The sequence below is a fragment of the Vombatus ursinus genome, unplaced genomic scaffold, assembly GCF_900497805.2.
Source record: "Vombatus ursinus unplaced genomic scaffold, bare-nosed wombat genome assembly UNPS02014735.1, whole genome shotgun sequence".
In the NCBI taxonomy this organism is placed as follows: Eukaryota; Metazoa; Chordata; class Mammalia; order Diprotodontia; family Vombatidae; genus Vombatus; species Vombatus ursinus.
Window position 1 is genome coordinate 2,591,703 of NW_020954513.1, and position 21,206 is coordinate 2,612,908.

Here is a 21,206-nt window from a genome sequence, read left to right on the forward strand (position 1 = left end):
TTTTTCTCTCTGGGCCTCAGTTTCCTCACTGATAAAATGAGGAGGTTGGACTCAATGACCTCTAAGGTTTCTTCCAAGCTCAAAATCTCTGATTGGATGATCAGCACTCTTTTTTTTTCCAACAGCACCATGGCTGTAAGGTCTTTGAAATAGAGACATAGAGCTCAGGTTGAGGAGCACATGTGAATGAATTTGCTTTAGCCAAGATTATGCAAGGCCTAAGACAGGTAGGTACACTTCCTGAGCCAACCAGGCCATTTGTAGTTATGCAAATTTGCTCCTTCCTCCCCTCCCCCATCCAGTTCCTTGGCTACTGCAGAGTTGTGGAGCACCTCCACAGAGGGCTGAAAGGATGAAGTGACAGATCTAAAGGTTAGGGTGCCTAAGCACAAAGGAAGGGGATATTTAATAATTCCTTGCTGAATGGGGGAAAAACTCAAGAACTTACTATGCACAAAGCACTTGTTGAGTGACAATTCATTGGACTGATAACCGGTATGTCATTCACTCATTCGTATTACAGATGTGACCTTTATAAGATGTCAAGTTAACAATTTATTAGAAATCGCCATAAGAAAGGTACTACAGATACATTCCGGTTTTTCCATCAGCACCAAGAGGTCACTTTTCTCCTACCTGAGAAATCTGAGACGTGCAAAGGGAACTAAAACATGCTGACCCAATGGTGCTTAGCTTTCTAAAGGCCTTCAGGATCTTATATAAAGGGTCACCATCATGACAGTTCCATATTTAAGAGGTCAAATGGAAAGTTAACATGGCGGTAATTCAACAGTGCAAGCAGCAAATTATTATGGGCAAATTATTAACACTACATAGAGGATTTCCTAACCCACCACCAAGGCAGATGAAAAGTTATCAGGAAAACCAACTCGACAGTTTTCTTCAGTTTCCTGTCTCACTTTTGTGAGGCCATTAGATTTCTAAAGTACAGAATATCAAGTGAGCCTTTTGGGGGGGGGGGTTCTCTCTGTGCGTTCTAAATAGTTGCCCTCAAACATAAGATAGAGGGAAGAGGGAGGTGCAGAATGAAGAATACATACAAACGCAAAGCCAGTATTTTTACTTCTGTCTGGACCCCAGAAGAGTGCTTAGTGAACAACAGGGGAAATGCTACAAATGAATACCTTAGCACCAATTCTATGACACTAAATCACCAGGCAAAAAGCCAAGGATGTCATGGGTGGAGTTTCACTGGAATGCCCTCCAACAAAACAGTTCACCTCTTCTCTGTAACTTAGGAGAGAAGTCAGAGAAAGTCACCAAACTGGGGGTTCAAGAGTTAACTTAAGTGACCAGCCTTTGGTCACCCAGCTAGTAAGGGGCAGAGGCCATATTTGAACCACCCAAGCTTTCCTGATTTCAGGTCCAGCACTCTTATCTTATCTTAACCTTTGTTGTGCTACACCTAGACTAAATGCCTTTTATACATATGCTACATTCAGAAAGAATGCCAGCTCTTCATTTCTGTCTGTATATCTAACCCCAGCGCTCTGAAGCACACAGCCCGAGCTTGAAAAATGTTTGTTGTTTGATTGCTATGCAATTAAAGTTTCATTTCAGAAGCATTCAGTAGCAAACGTTTTATACCCATAAACTTTACATAGAAAAATATTCTGAACCGGATGACCAAAGAAACAATAGATTATCACAATAAATGTAGCTGTTACAATCTCTTCAGTGCAACTGTACAAAAGACTGCAAATAAAAGCAGAACCTAGAAGCCAAAGAGGGTAGGTTTTCGACACTTATTCACACAAAGTCCCTTGATAAAAGACAAGCTGTATGAACTTTCCAAGGTATTATGAAAAATAGTAACTCCATCTGAATGTTAGCAGTCATTCCTGAGCCTCGGAGAACATGGAGAAAAGGCACTCGATACACAGGAGGGATTGGAAAATTAGACAACAGACCACACCCAGTTTGCTGAGTCATTCAATGAAAAGCCAAATTGTACATGAAAAGCGGCACATTTTTCTTGTCACAATTTTATTCAAGTTAACATTATAAGCGCATACGGTACATGACAACACATTCTCAGCTGAATCCTTGTTTTGTCACACAGCTATATACTTAAATATTGAAAACCATCACCACGTGGTTCTTAATGCAGAAAAGTTGGGGTATTTGGTAGTTTTGAAGGATTTCATCCAGGATGAGGTACCAGACTTCAGAAAAACAGGCCGCTCAAAAGAAGAGGACTCATCTTCATTTTTCCCACCCATCTCCCCACAGATCAGAGAAGGCCTGGCCCACGAGTCAGTCAAATCTTTGTGAAAACACATTCCAGGCTACTGCGGAGTGGGGGGCCCCGGGAGGAGAGGGGACATGGTCCTAATATGCTTCAATTCATCCAATTTAGCAGATATTTCTTAAGCGCCTGCCATGTATGGGGCTTCATACAGTTTTTGGGGCTACTGAAATGAGTCAGACCCTGCTCTCAGGGAGCTTACAACATAACTAGCTTAGGCGGGGAGGGGGAAGGTTATACACATGAACACAATCTAATTGGCTGGGGAGGGGGGGTTAGAAGCACATATAAATCTTACTGGGTGGATGGGATGGGAGCATATATATATACATGAGCTCGCTGGCTGGAGAAATAATTATGATACAAGACAGAATGTAGAAGGTGGTAAATTCAGGTAACGTGCTCTGATAGAAACTCATCAGTTTTAAATCAGGCCTGTTTCAAGTAAGCCAGCTTATACAAAACCTGGCTTGCTATGACTTCGGAGCTTTGAACAGCATTTATGCTTCAAGGAGTCTCTGATCTAGTCCATTCATCTTCAATCGTTTAAGCCAACTATGGCTTTGTTGGAATTATTTTCACCTCCTGTCCTTGGAGCACCCAAGTCCAGCCTTCAATATATTGTATGCTGCAAAATTCTCAAAGTCATGACTATATGAGCCCGGGGAAGGGCTCAGCTTTAAGCAGCACCAAACATGTAATACAATAAAAAATGTTCCCATTTTGAACCTGTAAATCCAAGAAATTGTAACGTGTAAATACTCCATAACCTTTTCCTGTCTAGAAAACTCACCAAGGGCTCAGACCTGGTCATGTCTTTCCATGACCCCTTTAAAAAGCAAAGTTTGGGATGCTGAATGATTTTTACAAATGGATTTCACTCTCAACTCAGAGCAAAACAATTATACAAAGTGAAAAAGTATTTCTCTCCTCTTACTCTCTCACTTCTCTGAATCTACCCCTCAATACCTCAAAACAGCATTAGAACTGCCCTCAGGCCCCAGAATGGCTCTCTGGGGTCCCCAGCAGATTTCGGTCATCTAAGATCCAGTTGCTAACTTTCTTACCAAGCTTCCCACTGCCAATTTCAATGGAATTTTGTTGCCTGCCTTTTCCATTAACTCACTGCACAAGCAGCAGACATTCCAGTCATGTTGCTGCCGAGTCCTTAGCCTTCCTCCCTATGAACCCTCTCTAACCCTTGGGTCTGATGTACCCCAGTCTACTTCTGTGTTCTAGATGGCTCTGAACACTTAGCAGGTGTCACCCAGGAAAGATCTGTAGAATTGGAAATGAACTGAATTGTCAGATTCTTCTTCCATATGTTGTACCAAAAAGAATGACTGTGCTTAGATTCTCTTTGGGTACCTGTCCATAAAATGCTCAAAATCATTTCTCTAAGAAATCAAAGTGAGCTTCTAGCTGTTTTTCCTTTCCATTTGACTGCTCTACGAAAGAATAAAAAAAAAGTACCTATAGACTAGAGGCTCTTAACCCGGGGTCCATGGATAGATTTTAGGAGGTCTGTGAACTGGGACAGGGGAAAAAAAATCACACCTATATTTTCACTAATCTCTAACTGAAATTTAGCTTTTCTTTTTAATTACGAAAAAAAAAATTTAAACGGGCTTCACCGGACTGCTGTTGAAGGAGTCCAAGACACACAAAAAAAGGCTAAGAACCCCTGCTACAGGCAAAGATCATGCTTCCTGCAGCATATATCACTTTTGACCAAATGAGAGAAAACAGAAAAAGAAACCCACTATTTCCAACTGTCGTTTTGGGTAACAACCAGGGAAGAGCAAAGAAAATGTGGCTAAGGACGCTTCCCTACTCTGAAGGTTATATTTTCACTTTGCTGGACACTCTATTGAAGGTTCAATTAAGCTACTGGATTGCTCACTCTTAGTGGTGATCTGCAAGCACATTTTATAAATCTCCCCAAGCCTTACTAACATACCTGCTGTCATCACAATACATGAGCTATACTAGATGAGGGGTTAAATTGGCCACAACTAAAACTTTTAAGTAACATCTTGCTATCTAGTTGATGAATTCCTAAGGTCTTGCTTTGTGTATTTTTGTTTTTCTCTTCTCAGATCATTTACCATTATGAAAAAATCGGGTGTCTGAGCTCAGTGGCTTTCAAAAACTCTTCAATTTGAAGACTGAAGATCTCTTTTCGAAACCATTTTCAGAGGCAAGAGGATCTGGACTGTCACAGCTGGCTAGACAATCACTGGAATTCGGGGTTCCAGCCTTCCATTTAACACATCTGTTGGAGGTTCCTATGTCCTGATCAGATTTCAGCTTCCAAGGATCACTCATATTCTCAGAAAGCCCCTGGACCAGGGGGACGTCAACACTTTGTGAAGATGCTATTGGCACACAAGAAGCTTTACATTTCATTCTGGATTCCATTGTTTTGCTCCGTTTCTTCTCCGGTTTTTTGAAGGACCGTAAGCTGCTGGGATCTGGTGCAGGGCAGTTGTCTTTATCAAGGCTGTCTTCTACGAATGGCTTTCTCTTCTTTTTTCTGGTGTTTTTCTCAACCCCATTGGTTTCACATTCACCTTTGGGCCCTGGGCATTTTAATTCACTCCTAGACCTCTTAACTGTTTTCTTAAGCTTGGGTCTAAGGGGCTTTGTCAAGCTGATGGGTTTTAACTTTGGGCACATGCCACACTGGCTACATTTCTTTTCTTGATCAAAGGCAACAATTTCATTGTAGTCATCTGAACCTTCTGTCACCTTCACCAAGCGGCCTGCATTTGGAGAACAGCTTTGCTGCCCACTCTCTTCACTCAATGTCTCATTAAAGCAATCAGAATCACTACTAATCTCTTCTAAGAAGTCTGTTACCTCATAAGAGAAGCCAGCAAACTTGGATTGGGAAGAACTCTTTCTCTTATTCCTATGCTTGGGGTCTTTCTGCCAAGGGCACTGCTTTCCACCCACATTAGACACAAGATCAGCAGCTTCATTGCTTGGGTCGGTGTAATGGCGTTTAACTGTCTTTGCAAACTCTTCAGCACGGCTTGTGTTCATAGCCTCTCTTGGTCTGGGTTCCAACTCTTCACGGGCAAGCTTCCTCTGCTGATCATCCTTCAGGGCCCAACCGATCTTTTGCCCATTTTGCGAGATGTGATGGTCTGATTGGTTCAAGTTGATCTGAAACCTATTTCCGATGTCATGGACCTCCCTCCGCCACTGAGATTTGCTCATGACACCCCTTGTGTCTTCATAAACACGAGCATATTGTGGAGGGTGATAGTAATTTAACAGGTAGTGAATAAATTCATCAGTTTCATAGATTTTCTGTTTTCTGCCATAGCCTTCTTTACGGAGCCTGGGATTAGAGGATTTATTCCATAAATGCCAGTCTTCTTCTTCATCATCATCATCATCATCTTCTTCGTCTTCTTCTTCTTCAACAGACTGGACTGCCTGGCTCAAGTCCTGCTTAATTGTAATCTGTAAGGGGTTCAAGTGAGGGATAAAACTGTGCTTGCATGTGTCAGGTACTAATTTGTCAGTGCCTTCTCCTTCAGTTAGGTCATCTGGAAGGGCTTTCTCCAAATGGCAAGAAGATTCAGATAAGTCATTCCTTTTCTTGGTTTGGGGGATTAGAGTTCTTTCACACTTGATAGACTTCTTCTTGGATATTTTCTTCTTTGCTTCTTGGCACAGAAGATTTGGAGGGTTTGGCTCTTCCTTCTTCAATGTCTTCACCTCACATTCTAGAACACAAGCTTCTTCGGGTTTCGGGTTCTCTACTTCCTGGTTGTTAACTTTTCCACATTCCTTCAAATGAAAATGTTTAAAAAAAACAAAAAGAAACCTCAGATGAAAACACAGTTCAAAAGATCTCAAATAAAATCCTAATTTCTTTTCACTGAGCTACCCCTAATACCATAAGAGCAAGCCAAATGATTAATAAGATTACATTAGAGAGGTAGGAGACAAAAGAACTTTGTTCTGTTCTGCGCTGCTTTCTCTGTGTGCCGGTCAAGTTTTGTTCACAGGGCTCTAGACTTGAGACCTTGTAGAACTTAAAAACTGCAAGGCATGACCAGACTGACACATCACTGTCCCCTTCCGTCCCATCGCAGCTCACGGAGGAGACAAAAAAATGGGAAGTGGCCATCAGCTGGCTTCTCAGTATGTAAGGGGGGTGGAGGGGGGGGCAGGAAGGAGGGCCTATTAACAGTCTCTCAACTGCCAGTGAACTTGTCCTTTGCTCCCAGTGACACCTAACACATCAGAGATCGACCCATTCTTTATCTGAGCTATAGTGTTAACAAGACCTAAGCACTACAAGATTAAAGAGCTAGACAGCACCTAAAAGAGAAGTTCCCCTCGGCTGTCATAAATAAAGATGAAATCAAAGGTCATCTGAACTTTATTTGTTAGAAAATATAAACGTCTTGGACTCCGAGTCCATCAATTGGGGAACGGCTGAACAAACTGTGTATGTTAATATAATAAAAGGTTATTGCATTGGGAGAAATAACAAGTATGCGGAATTCCAAGTAACATGGGGAGGCTTATATGGTGTGATGCAGAAAGCTGAACTAGGGGAATCATGTACACAATAACCACAACAATGTCAATAAGGCTAAAAGTTGGCCAAATTCAGATTAATTGCAGCAAAGACCAATCTTGGTCTTAGATAACAGATGTTACTTACGCTTTCCCCATCTCTGTAGAGAGCTGAGGAATCACTGGTGTGGCATGTTACATATACTGTCAAATGTGACTATTAATTGTCTTTCTTTCTTTATTTTAAACAAGGGAGGACTCAAGGGGGGTGGATATCAGGAAACAACTGGCATGAAAACAAAAAGACATCAATAAAACTTTTTTAAACCTCTTAGATGCTTTTTAATACTGTTTTGACTTTGTCCCTATCTGCACCCTGCCCTCCACCTTTGGTCAGAAGGCTCCAGACTTCAAATATAAATGGAATTCTTAAGAGATGTTTTGGTGCAATGAAAAAAACAGTGCAATTGGAGCTGGGAGACCTTGGTTCAAATCCTGAACCTTCCACTAAATAGATGTGGAACCCAGGACGAGTCACTTCATCTATCCCGGCCTCAGTTTCCTCATCTGTACAATGAGGATAATAACTACTGCACTACCTGCCATGGTCAGGCTATGGGCCAAGTACCCTGTAAATCTCTGGGTTCTAGATAGTGGCAGTAGCACTAAATAACAGTGGTGGTAGCATCACCTGCTTTTGGGTAGGTCCCTCCCTCCTCTGGCTCTCAGTTTCCTTCTCTGTAAAATCCTGATTGTGCTTACTTAATAATATAATAATGATTAATTATACCTAATTATTACTAATAACAGCTAGAATTTATATGGCTTATTGAGGTGTGCAAAGCACCTTACATATGATATCGCATTTAATCCTCATGACAGCCCTGGGAAGTGGGTGCTATTACTACCTCCATTTACAGATAAGGAAACAGGCAGACAGAGGTGAAATGACTTTGCCTAGTGTCACACAGCTAGTAAGTGTGTGAGGCAGGATACAAACTTAGGACTTCCTGGCTCCAAGTCAGAGCCCCCTATGAACACTGCCACCTACTCTGCCATGTCAAAGTCCATTGCTAGAAAGAAAAAAAGGTAAATGGAACTTTGTAAAACAAACAGCTACAGAGCAGGCAAAAGGTCAGTTTGGTAAACAGAAGCAAAGGCTCCATATCTCAACTCTCCACACACTAGGAAGACTCTAAGGTATAATTTCTCTCCTCTACTACTAGGAGCAGGTGAGTGGAAACCCTAAAGAAACTCTTCTTGATGGGAGACCCCAGAGAATACTGGAAGGGAAAACCATTTCCCATTTAAAATGAATGCAGATTCTCACCCTATATTCCAGTTACCATTTACATGAATTGAGTTGTTGGTAGCAGCTTAAAGGCTCCCCTGAATTCAGCACAGCCTTCAGATGAATCCTATTTGGAAGGGACCACCCAGTTGCAGTAAAAACTGGTGTCCCTTTCAGCATAAGGGCTGGTTGCCAAATCTAAAGAGGGATTGTGAAATGGCCTTACAATAATTCTACTCAGCAGCACCCTTAGTGGTCAAAGGGCCTCTACACGACTCAGTACCAGCAGGTACTCTCCTACCTCCCACTCATCATGGGAGCCAGAACTAGGTACCTCAGCTTTAGCTTTCTTTTTCGGGCGCTTCTCCTCCTTTGGTTTCTGCTTCTGTTCTTTTCTTTTGATCTTGGTTTTCCTTTTCTTCTCTCGGAGCTTCTTCTCATCATCTTTCCGTTTCCTAGGTAACGATTAAGATGAACAAGTCACAGGGCATTTCTCTAAGGGCTGGGACTGAGATATCTGGCATCAACACACTATACTGACCAAGAAATGCCAAGTCCTGGCACCATCAGACTAGAATGAAGAATGTACACATGGAGTGATTTATGGGGGGGGGCTCTCAAAGCTTCATTCTCAAGAAATCCCTTTAAATCATTCATGGGGGAAGATATGCAATCACATCTGCTCATCTTTAGCTGCTTCTAATATACAAATTCTCTTCTCACACTGCATTTACCTTTTCTTTTTCATTGATATCTGCAGTTGGTGAAAAATATCTCTAGAACAGAGGTTCTTAACTTGGGGTCTGTGAGTTTGTTTCAAAAAATATTTTGATGCCTGTATTGCAACATAATTGGCTTTCTTTGTAATTCCATATATTTTATCTTAGGTGTTTAAAAACATGATTCTGAGAAATGGTCCATTAGGCTTCACCAGACTGCCCAAACAGGTCCATGACCCCCCAAAAGGTAAAGAATCCCTGCTCCAGAGAGGGCTGGAGAAGAAATGATCCCCATTCTTTGGACTAGCTACTTTAAAGTTCCCTTGAGTTGAATACAAGATCCTCAGACCAAAGTGAATGTCACATGGTTGTACCAATGGAAATGACAAGAAAGCAGATGCATTAACCTTTGGCTTTGCCACTGCACTGTAAGGCTCACTGGACCTTCCCATCATCCTCTCCCATTAGAATGTGAGATCCTCGACACCAGTGACCATCTAGCTTTTTTTCTATTCTTATCCCCTAGCACTTAGCACAGGACTTGGCAGAGTAACACTTAACTGTTTTTTCATTGTCATTCATTCATTCGTTAACACCTACGTCTCCCAGCAGCTCTGCCTATGACCAATAGCTCATCCAACTAATTCACTAATTTCTCAAACCAGATCAGCTCTTGCCCCTCCCCCTCTTTCCAGGCAGCAGAGCTAGTCCTGAAGAGTGCCACAGGGCCCCTACAGTTATCTGCAGCAGCAGAGAGGTGATGGCCTGGAGGTCCACAAAAGACATCCATTTTCAGACACGGCCAATGTTTGGATTTGCTTTATTTGACTATTCTTATTTGTTACAAGGAAGGGCTTTGGGCGGGGATGGGTGAGAGGAGTAATGGCAAGAAAGGGCGAAATAAGGTCAAATCAATAAGATGTTAAAAAAAATACACAAAAGAGAGCAGAAGGAAGTTCAGAAGGGCACACAGACCAGAAGGATAGCGTTGGAATGACTAGCTTGGATTTAATATATAATTTAAAACAAACTACATAGAATAAAGATTCATAGATTCATATACAATCCTCTTTGTATATAAAATGTTCATGCTTGTTAAGTTCATAATAATGAAAAAGTAAATTTATTTTCAAAAAAAGTTATCTGTGAGACATTTTTTTGGACATGGTCAATGCAGGAATTTCTTGTGCTTGACTATACATCTTTGTGGCAAGGAAAAAATAGTTATCTATGCCTCACAAAGGAGCCACAGTATTTTGTGGTTAAGCACTGCCTCAAACATTTTGGGAAAGTTCATGGGAAAAAAAATCGCATTCATACAGAGCAAAGTCATTTTTATAAATAATATTCCTTTCATATGTATCCTGTATATACTCCTGTGTATTGATATTGTCTCTCCAATAGAACATGACATACTCCGTGAGCACAGCGAAGGCTTCTGTCTTTGTATCCTCCTCATTTGGCAAAGTGATGGACACATAGTGGGTGCTTAATGAATGCTTACAGATTTTTCTTACAAAGATAAACCTAGAGAAATAGAAAAATCAAGGAAAATCTGTACTATACTTGATGAACAAGGAAATGAACTCCACACACCAAGGATTTAAAGGTTGTTGACCTTGCTTTAGCATTGAATCAGAAGAGAATCCCAAGAGAGCTCTTTTGAAAAATTTGTCCAAACATTATTACTCTGTTTCTGGGCCCTGTTCTGCTCAAGTTCTTTTGACAAATTCAACTCTCCTGGGATATTGTAGTCAAATAACTGACTGAGGATAAGGCTAAAAGTGTTCAAAACAGACCCAATACAAAGATGGTATGAGATGTAAAAGGAAAATGATCTTGCAGCCCCCTCTTTCCCACAGGCGAGGCTCACTGCAACCCAATTCTTGGAGTTTATGTGGGTGTTTTTGACTTAAGATACCATCAAAGGCTCAGTTTGCTAGTTCCGGGGCCTGCACCTCCCTCCCTCAGCTACAAAAGCAGGAAATGAGTTACAGGTGTTTAGAGAGACCAGAGAATTAGAATGAATCCTTAGCACCAAATGGGGTACAAACAGAAAAACCTACTGGCCTAGAAGGGCATGAGTCTGTTTATTTCAGTTTTCCAAAAATTAAAACTGATTTTGCTCAAAGATCCAAAAAAAATGGACCAGTGATCTGCTCAAGGCCTTGTTCAAAAGCCAGGCAAACTATGCTGAGCTGGAAATCCCTCTGGGCTGATCTTGGGGTTCCTTGTCTTGACTAGGTTTCTGGCAATATTTCTCTAAGACATCTTCATTCTGCAGTGACTCCAAGTGACTCATCATCCCATTAGGAAAAAAAAAGGTAGGGAAGAAGGAAGGAGGAAATGGCAAGAGATTGTAAAAGACTGAAAGAGAGCAAGGGAAAAGGGACCAAGAGGTGAAAGAGTCTGACTCTCTCCATTCACATAATGATGGCAGAAATAGATTTTCAGATTTCTGATCCTTTGGACCTTCTTGACATGATGCTGGGAAACCAATTCCCCTTCCTAAGGGTCCAGAGCCCATGTGAAAAACGCTCATGGACTCAAGAAAGGAGAAAGGTTCTTCAGCACCAAGAAAGTAACTCAGACAACAAAAACGGCGCCACACAGAGGTGGCCAATAAGTCAATACATTTGTGCCTTATAAGTCAACCCAACTCTAGCTGCCACTTACCCAGCAAAAACCTTTCCCAGACCTATGGTAAACTTAGGTGAGTCAGTCAGTCAATAAGCATTTATTAAGCACTTACTGTGTGCCAGATGCCATGAAAAGCTCTGAGGATACAAAGAAAGGCAAAAACATTGTGAGCTCCTTGCCCTCAAGAAATTCACAACCTAAAGAAGGAGAATATATGCAAAAAATATACATACAAGATTTATGTAACATAAATGGAAGGTGATTTCAGAGCAAAGACACTAACGAGCTCTGAAGAGACCTTTGATGTTAGTTAACCTTTCCCCCTATAATTCTAAGCCTGTCAAGTTCTGCAATCATGATTAGCACTGCTGCACCTCCACACTCTGTCTTAGAAACCTCTGGACAACTGCATGCATTTTTTTGGCTTGACTAATTATTTGTTGAAAGGGAGAGCTTTTATGTGTGCAGGGAGGGGAGGGGAAGGGATAGAGACGCAAAAAAAGAAAAGAAAAAGAATATCAATGAAACACTTAAAATATATAGAAGAAAGCAGAAAGAAGATCAGCAGGTTTAGAGGGAAGCAGGGAAATGGTGGTATTGTTGGGTAAAATTATACATACATATACATGTATATATATACATATACACACATACATGTATGTATGTATATATATACACACACATGTATTTTTAAGAAAAATACATGCGATTCACTGTTTCACATACAATGTTCTTTTTCTGTTCTTCACATACATGAAAATGTTCGTGTTTGTTGATGTCTGAATTCATAATTAAAAAAAAAAAGAAAAGTTGAATAAGGGAAAAAAGGAACCTCCAGCCACAATCATTCTCATTTCACGCCAACACAATGGAACAACCAAGACGAAGCTAGTCCAAGATGGGGACTTCCTACATGAAACAGACAAACCAACCAACAAGCCGAGCAAACACAGCCTTTGATTGTGTTTTTGAGCTTCGGCCAGTCTTGGCCTGTGCTTGTTTTACTCCTAACAATCAGGGCCCTCATAGCCAATGCCTGCTGCGTGGATTTCCTCCTGAATGAGATGAACCCACCAAGTTAAAGAGTTGACAAAAAGTTAAGCTCACCTTTCCGCCTCTTCTCGCTTCTTTTCTCTTTTTCTCTCCTGTTCCAGCTCTTGCAATTTTAACCTTTCCTGGTTTCTTTTCCTTATAGCGCCCTCACTGAAGTGCTGGGTTGTATCAAACATAACCTGCCCAAAAAGAAGGGGAAGATTCAGTAAGAAGGTGAGTTCAGTGGCTTGGAGAAACCAAGGATTTACTGAGTCTGACTGGCCAGCCAGGAGAACCATATCCAAAGGGCACACAGCCAGTTGAAGGGACTCCACATGACCATGGCATATCCCCAATCCGACAGCGTCTAGCTGCTTCTCTGAACAAGAGGCTAGAATTGCCTCAGGCCATAAGTGTTGGAGAACAGGCCTCCTCTTATGACTCATTACAAGTTATCTTGCACATTTTCATGTCAGTTAAGGAAGGTGATTTCATGTGCCCCTCTGGGGGAACACTCATACAAGTTGTCAACATATCACCTTGGTTACCACCAAGATGAACTAAGTTAAGGGCTTTTAATATTCCTAGAGTCAAAAGCTACCAACAAGAAGGTATAAAACTGCCACTCAAAGACCCGGGGCCTCAAATCTCTATACACAAAGTATGGGTAATAAACAAGGTGAACTGAAAATCCTAACCTCAGCTAGACAAATCTTACCTCAGAGGTATTGTTGAGATGTAATTTGAATCGGACTTATGACTGCAATAGGGCTCTGGAAGGGTATATTCCAGAGGAATAACACAGGTAAAAAGTGTAGAAGGGAAAAATAGCACATAGGGTTATTAAGAAGATATATTCATGCAAAGAAATCCAGGGATCAGAGAAGGAAAGCATGGCAGGGAACATCTGGGAAAAGATCAATAGAGGCAGAAACAGAAGTGATATTGTCATCAGAATACACTACAGACCACCCAAGCAGAAAAAGAAAATAGATGAGTTCAGGAACCAGATCACGAGACTGGCCCTGAAGCATGATAGAGGACTTCCATTATTTGGACATCTGCTGGACCTCTCTCTCTGTACTAAAAGCAGGGAAGCTAACAACTTCTTTACTTACCTTAATAATAATTTCATTCTTCAAAAGGTAGAGGAACCAATAAAAGAAATTTATAATCTCACTTGCAAAGGAGAACTGGCTATGGGGGCAAAAATGATGGGAACCTGGCAAGGAAATAGCCACTCTATCTTAGAATTTATGCTAGAAGGAGACAAAAACTGAGCTTAGTGTGGCACCGTGTACCTAGACTGGGGGATAACACATTTTAATGGGTTTGGAGAAGAGATAGATAGGATCCCGATGGCCTGAAATTCTACCAGACAAAGTCAGTCCAAGAGGGATTGGAAGCATCCAAGAATGAAATTCTGGGGACATAACAAGAAATAATTCCAATGAGGAAGAAGGAAAACGTCTAAAGATATGAATGCATGGGGAACTCATCAACCCATTTGATATTTCAAAGTCAAGCAGAGAAGATGAAAGCAGGGGTACATAACAGAGGATGAATACCAATACTTCGCACAGTCCCTAGAAGAAGAGAATTAGGGATATCAGAATGACGAAGGTAAGGAAAGCTAAGGACAACAAAACTGGGTTTTAGAGCTATATTAGGGAAAAGCAGGAGTGTTGAAATTGAAGTAAAGGGATATAAGAGAGAACTTAGTTATACTTACTGAGTTCAAGTCACACGAGAACCAGATGAATTCGAATTCGAACCCGAGCTGCTGAAAGACCTGGTGGAAGTGACTGCTAAACCGCTTTAAATGAGCTTTGAATAACATGGAGAGCAAGATAATTGCTCCAGAACCAGAGAAAAGCAAACATTGTCCTAATTTTCAAAAAAAGGAAAGAGAATGGAGCCTACAAAGGGAATCTGAGTTCATTTTTCTGGCTACATTCTAGACCATATTATTAAAGGAATGGTCAGCGACCATTTAGATAAGGAAGCAGTCAGAGATCACAAAGAAACAGTTGCTTCCCCAAGAACAGGCCATGCCAAAGGAACTTCATTTCCTTTTTGGACAACGTTACTAAACCATTTTCCAATTTTTCACTCCTTTCTTGGTGGAACGTGGGCTAATGTTGCAAATGCTAGCCTCTTTATTTCCCCAAAGCCAAAGCTCCTATGATTTTCCTGGTGGTTTTTGTCAAGTCCTAACCTCCCAAATATGGAAGTTTCTTGGCTTCAGAAACATGTCCCTCAATAAAAGACCTTTTTTCCCCCAGTTCCATTAAAACCGAAATCAGGGATGTCAAAAAAAACCCAACCCAAACCAAAACTAAAGCCTTCATAGCTGTAGTGGAGAGAGTGAGGGGCAGCATAGCACAGAGGAAAGATAACTGACTCTTGGAGTCAGAGGACCTGGATTCAAATCCAACTCTGCTAATTACTAACTGTGTGACCTTAGGCAAGTTGCTTAGCCTCTCCAGGCCTCATTTCCCCCTTTGTAAAATAAGGGGGTTGCAACTAGACAATCTCTAAGGCCCCTTTCAGATTTGTGATCCTATAAGTAATGGATTTGGGAGTAGGGAAGACCTGGGTTCAAATTCTGTTTCAGATACCTACCAGCTGTGTGATCCTAGGCAAGTCACTTAACAATGGGGGGAGGTAGAGGTAGGGGTGGGGAGAGACTCAACAGACTCTAACCTCCCCTCCAGCTCTAAATGCATGATAGTATGACCCAACGTTTTAAAAGTAAACGTTCCACACAGAGAAACTGGAACCACATCTCTGAAACAAAGGACATTAAGATTGTCATATCCTATTTAGTTATTATGCATTCATTCATATTTTCACATCATTCTTGGATGTGAGGGCAGAGAGAAAGAAAAAAAAAACCCTAACAAGTTACAACAACATACCATAACCCTGAGAAACAATCACATGCCCTGTCCTCTTCTTCCTAGCCATTTTTAATCACCATCAATTCAAACACTAGTTAATGGCATGCCTGATTACAGAAGAAGAAAAGAAGACATTCCAAAAATAGATTTCTCTCTAAAAACCCCAATGTCATGACAACTGAGCTCCAGATACTAGTTGTCAGTTGGATGCCTAACGGGACCAGAAGCACAACGTCAGTCCAGATGTTTTCATTTCGGCTCCGTCCCATCTGCAAATCCCAGTCAGGTCTGTTACCTTGATGTTGCAGGCCAGGGCTTTCCCATCTTCCCCCTTGAGCATCAGCTTCATTCCCCTGAGGGATTCCATGGCTTTGACAAAATCAGCATACTCCTGATACTGGATAAAGGCTTCAAAAGTCTGAAGGCTGCCTAAGGTACAATGGTTGAAGGTGCCAGTGGCCATCACTTCTCGATAAGGATCAAGCATGGGAATGTCGATGTTCTTTATTTTCCCGAAGCTTTCAAACACCACTCTGAGGATCTCTTCACATGGCTTTTCCCCACTGGAGCCCTTGGATGCAAACCACTTGCAGGGCAACCCCTGAAAGTAGATGGAATCGGGGCTCTCATTAAGGTTTTGTTTAAGAAGCTCATCACTTGCCGCCTGGTTTTTCTGGGAGGCCAATTCCCACTCTTGCTGAGATGGGAAGTCTAGCCAGGCATCTGTGGCCACGATTTTCAAGCCGTTCTTCAACCCGTTCAGCCTAATGATCTTCCCATGCAGTTTTGCCTTCAGAATCTGACCCAGACTTCTGGTCTCTGCCTCACCCTCAAATCGAATGAAGTCCTTGGTGCTCTTTGAAAGTCGGACAGTGCTAAACTGATCTGGGCAAATGAGATTCTTCAGCTGGTTTAGTATCTTCCAGTTGGAAAATGATCTAGTGTATGTGACATCTTCGGGCAGCATCACATTGATGGTCAGTCTGGCTATAGGCTTCAGATACAGGTGCTGAGCTGCACACAGCTCCATGGCCTCAGAGTTATCGTAAACTATGCTGACAGTCATTGTGTCCTCAATGCTCCTTAAGGAGAAAAAAAATAAAATGATGTTAAAGGGAAATCAAGATCGAGATTTGGAAAAATCCCACTAGCACTGGCATGTCAAAAAGAGATGGAAACTTCTAAGTTTCTACAATTAAAATTAGACCCTGATTGATTTGGGCTGAGACCCTAGGTTTCCCAAATGATCTCAAGCTTGCATATAGGATAGGGCCTAGGACAATCCCTAGTGAGGAAACTCCTTCTGCCAATGTAGGTCAGCACCTGCACTGCAACTAATGGTCCTAAACAATTGCTCAGAGGCCCTGACTGGTGAAGAGGCTTCCTACAATCACACAGCCAGTGTCAGAGGTAGGAATTGAACCCAGGGCTTCCTGCTGTCAAGGCAAGTTCTCAATCCACTTCAGCCCGCCAACTCGCAAGTTTATGATCTTAAAAAGGACCAAGAGCACTGCTACTGGGCAAAGTCTAGTTCTGTTAGGCAGCATTAACGAATACAGGTTCTCATCTCCAACCTTGAAGGAGTATTCCCCTACTAGTTTGGCTACTAGGAGAAGACAAGCTCATCAACGAAATTTGCTTTCTCCTTTGAAACTGACAATACCTAGAGACACAAGGACCTCCTCGCATTTTACCCAACAGACCATGGTGAGGCTCCTCTACAGAATCTCAGAGTCAGACATGTCCTCAGGGGTCACATAAGCCAATCCATACAACAGACTCGACAAGTGATCATCCAGCCTCTGATTGAAAAGTCCTGATGAGGGATAGCCCACTCCACTCTGGGACAGCTTGAACTAGGATGCATTTTTTTTCCTGGCATCAAGCCCAGAATTGTCTCTGCAACTTCCTCTTAGGTCTGCCCTCTGGGGCCAAGTAGAACATATGACAGCCATTCTACATGATAAGCCTTCAATTTCTTTTTTTTTCCAGCCAAAGCCACCAAAATGATGAGGTTTAGAGGTGCTGGGACCCCAAAATCACAACAGGCGGGTCCTGCCCGAAAGAATTCGACCCAAGCCTTCTTTCAGTCAAACACAAGGTTTATTAAAGATCTGCCATATTGGCCAGACTCTTAAGGAGTCTGAACATTAGTGAGCCATTGGCTGGATTATAAGAATCTGAGCCAAGCCTTCAATTTCTTGAAGACAATTGATATGTCTCCTCTTCTGCAAGCTAAACACTCCCAGTTCCTTCAACTCATCCTCTTATAACATGATCTTGAGGCCCTTCCCTATCATAGTTGGTTCCTCTGGATACTACTCTCCAGCTTATCAGATCCTTCCTAAAATACGGCACATAGCGTGTCCACCACACTGTGCAATCTGAGATCATGGGAGCTTTTTTGGCTGTCATGATCATATGCAGATTCATATTAAGCTTCAGCCCTCTAAAATAGCACTTCTTAAACTGTGGGTCCTTAAATCAGGACCCACAGTTTAAGAAGCGCTGAAAGGGGTCACGAAGGGGAAAAAATTTGAGAAGCCCTACTCTAAACCACTCACCCCCCAAGATCCTTTTCATATAAACTGCTGTTTAGCCATGCCTCCATCCTGAACTTGTGAGGCTACCTTCACATTTATCTCTATTGAAAAGCATCATGTTTGATTTGGCTCAATAATCTAGTCTGTCAAGTCTTTGGGGATTCAGACTCTGTCATCCAATATGTTAGCCACCCAGAAATGGCTTTGTGCCATTTATAAATCCAATAAGCACGCCATCTATGCTTCTGTCCAAGTCATTGATATAAATATTGAAAGTAACACAGGGCCAACTACCAATCCCTAAAGCACTGCACTGAAGAATACATTCTCCAGTTACATATCAAGCCATAAATCACTATTCTTTGGTTCCAGCTATTCAACTAGTTCCAAATCTACCTAACTGTGCCTCCATCTGGCCCATATCTTTCCATTTCTACAAAAAGAAAATTACATGAGGATCCCTAGAACTGAACATTTTTTAAGAGGATCACTGAAATGGAGAATCAAAACTTAATATTTCTGCTTGCTCAACTCAAACAGCAGGTAACAATAACAGATTTTTCTTTAAAGAGATGGATTTGTAAAGAGACTATAACCTACCAAGGAAGTGCTACGCTTTCATAATCCCACCCTCATTCTTCTGATAGCAATGCTTTTTCAGGTTCATTCTTAAAATCTTATCACTCATACAGCTAGGATAATAATGGAAAATTGTCAGTTAGGAAAAAATTGTGCATCAAATATCTCCATAAAGGGCCTGATAACCAAGACACATAAGTAATGAACACCAATACATAGGACCAAGAACCATTCCCCAATGGATAAGTGGTCAAAGGACATGAATAAACTGTTCTCAAAAGAATTACAAACCATTAACAATCATGTGAAAGATTTCTCCAAATCTCTAGCAAAATTAAAACAAATCTGGGTTTTACCTCATTCCAACAAATTGGCTCAAATGACAAAAGATGGAAATGGTCAATGTTGAAGAGGCTGTGGGAAGTCAGACGTATCAATACACTGTCAATGGGCCAAACACTATGAAAAATAATTTGGAATTATGCTTTTTAAAAAAGTGACTGAAATGTCCATGGCCTTTGACCCAAAGATCCAACATCTGGACATATACCTGAAGAAGGTCAAAAGACAGAAAAACAAGCCCCATTTGTTTTTGTATTCTGTGCACCTAACAGAGAACCTGTACAGTAAGCACTTAATAGATGCCTGACTGCTATATACCAAAATATTCATTGTGGCACTTTTTTTTGGTAGTAAGAAAGAAATAGAAACAAAGCAGATGACCATCACTTGGAGAATGGCTAAACAAGTTGAGGTACATGAATGCAACAGACTACTACTGCTTTGTAAGAAATGATAGCTATAAAAAATTCAGAGAAATGGGAAGATTTATATGAACTGATAGAAAGAGAAGTAAACAGAAGCAGAAAAACAATATACACAATGACAACGACAATACAAACAGAAAGAACAACAACAAAAACCCTGAATGCTGTGTAATTATAAGAACTAAGCTTGGTCCTGGGGAAGAGTTGAGAAAATGTACCTCTCTCCCTTCTTAGCAGAGGATGGGAAATGTTGCATGTACTGTCAGATGTGGCCAAGGTGTTTGGTTTTGCTTAGCCTTTTTTTGTCCTTCCTTTGTTACAAAGACAGTCTCACTGAACAGGGGAAGGGAAAGGATATATTCAGAAAAAATTGTGATATAAAAGCAAAAAGCATTAATTATTTAAAATCACCTCCCCCCAAAATTCCTATCACTTTTGGCTTACTTAAAACAAACAGTGAATACTATGTTTCACATACGGCAATTATAGTTCTCTAACCATTGATCATCTAGGATTGAAGATATTCCCTAGCACTACAGAATTAAATAAAATTCCTGAAAATCAACTTCTTTTTGACAGTATATCCAGTATTCTACATGTGTAGTCCTCTCTACTGCAACGTCCTTATCAGGTCTCCAGACCATTATAATTACTCCAAATTTGCTTTTTATTGTTATTATTTACATTATTGTAGTCACTGTGTAAATTCTTCTCTGGATTCTGCCTTCTTCACTCTGAGTCACTTCATACATATCGTCCCATGTTTCTCTGAATTTCTCATATTCGCCACCTTACAGTACGCTAAACATGCCATTGCATTTATGTGCCACAATTTGTTCAGCCATTCCCCAACAGATGGGCACACGTTCTGTTTCCATTTTTTTGCTATGACAAAGAACGCTGCTATGAATATTTTATTACACATAAGACCTTTCTTTCAGTCACTGTCTTCCTTTTGGGTATGTGCCTAGTAATTAGATTGGGAGGGCAAAGGGCAACAGTTCTGTGACTTTCCTCACATAATTCTAAAATTATTCCCAGGACTGCTGGACCAAGTCAAAGCTCCATTAACTGTGCCTTAGTGTGCCTATCTTCCCATAGAGCCAACAACACTAACTATTCTTGGCATTTTTCTCATCTTTGCCAACTAAATGGGTTATAAAACTTCAGAGTTGTATTACTTTGCTCTTACCCCATCATCACTGGTCTAAAGATGATGTCTTCTTCTGAAAAAAAATTCATATCCTTGCGAAATGGTATTTTATTAATAACAATAGCTAGCATTTATATAGTGCTTTAAGGTATGCAAAATGCTTTACATATTAGAAGTACAATGGCTCAAACACTGTCCTAGTAGCTTCTTCAAGCTATCTCACTAAAAACTACAGTTCACAGATTTACTTTTTTTTTTAAGAAACAATCTTTTTATCCTTGAAGTGATCCAGCCAGGGCAATGGTTAAAAAAAACCCCACAAACACACCCAACATAAAAGAGAAGGTCCTGAAAACAACTGACATGAACTGACTTCATAACAATTAGAGTTATCCAAACCTGCAATGAGCTTCCATAGGAGATAAAGAGCTACTGATAAGACACAATCCTCATCCTCCAAAGAGCTTCTAAACAGGGAAATACAAAGATAACTAAAATACACAATACTGCAAGCTCAGTGCATTCAAAATAAAGTATAATGAGGGGGAGGGGAAAAGGCAAAAGGAGGTTAGAGAGCTTCCCAGAAAAGGTGGTTTTTTTAACTTGGGCATTTAAAGGATAGGAGAATTTGACAAGTGAAGAAGATGAAAGAAGGCATTTCAGGGAACAGCATAAGCAATGACATGGAGGCAGGAAATGTGTTCAGAGGCCACTGAGTAGCCCAGTTCACCTGAAACATAACAGTATATAAAAGAAAACACTATAAAG

At 41.0% G+C, this 21,206-nt stretch overlaps 1 protein-coding gene across 3 annotated transcripts in view; it reads right to left on the reverse strand.

Annotated features, from left to right (window-relative positions):
- LOC114042717 (A-kinase anchor protein 17B-like) overlaps positions 1-21,206 on the reverse strand; it is a 43,308-nt gene continuing 22,102 nt past the window's right edge. For all 3 annotated transcript variants that reach the window (XM_027861413.1, XM_027861412.1, XM_027861414.1), the window contains 4 exons: positions 15,692-16,478; positions 12,569-12,693; positions 8,437-8,557; positions 1-6,073 (listed from right to left, as the gene is read on the reverse strand). In XM_027861413.1, coding sequence (XP_027717214.1) covers positions 4,415-6,073; positions 8,437-8,557; positions 12,569-12,693; positions 15,692-16,462 — 2,676 coding nt within the window. In that variant the 5' untranslated portion in view covers positions 16,463-16,478 and the 3' untranslated portion in view covers positions 1-4,414. The remainder of the gene's footprint in view (positions 6,074-8,436; positions 8,558-12,568; positions 12,694-15,691; positions 16,479-21,206) is intronic.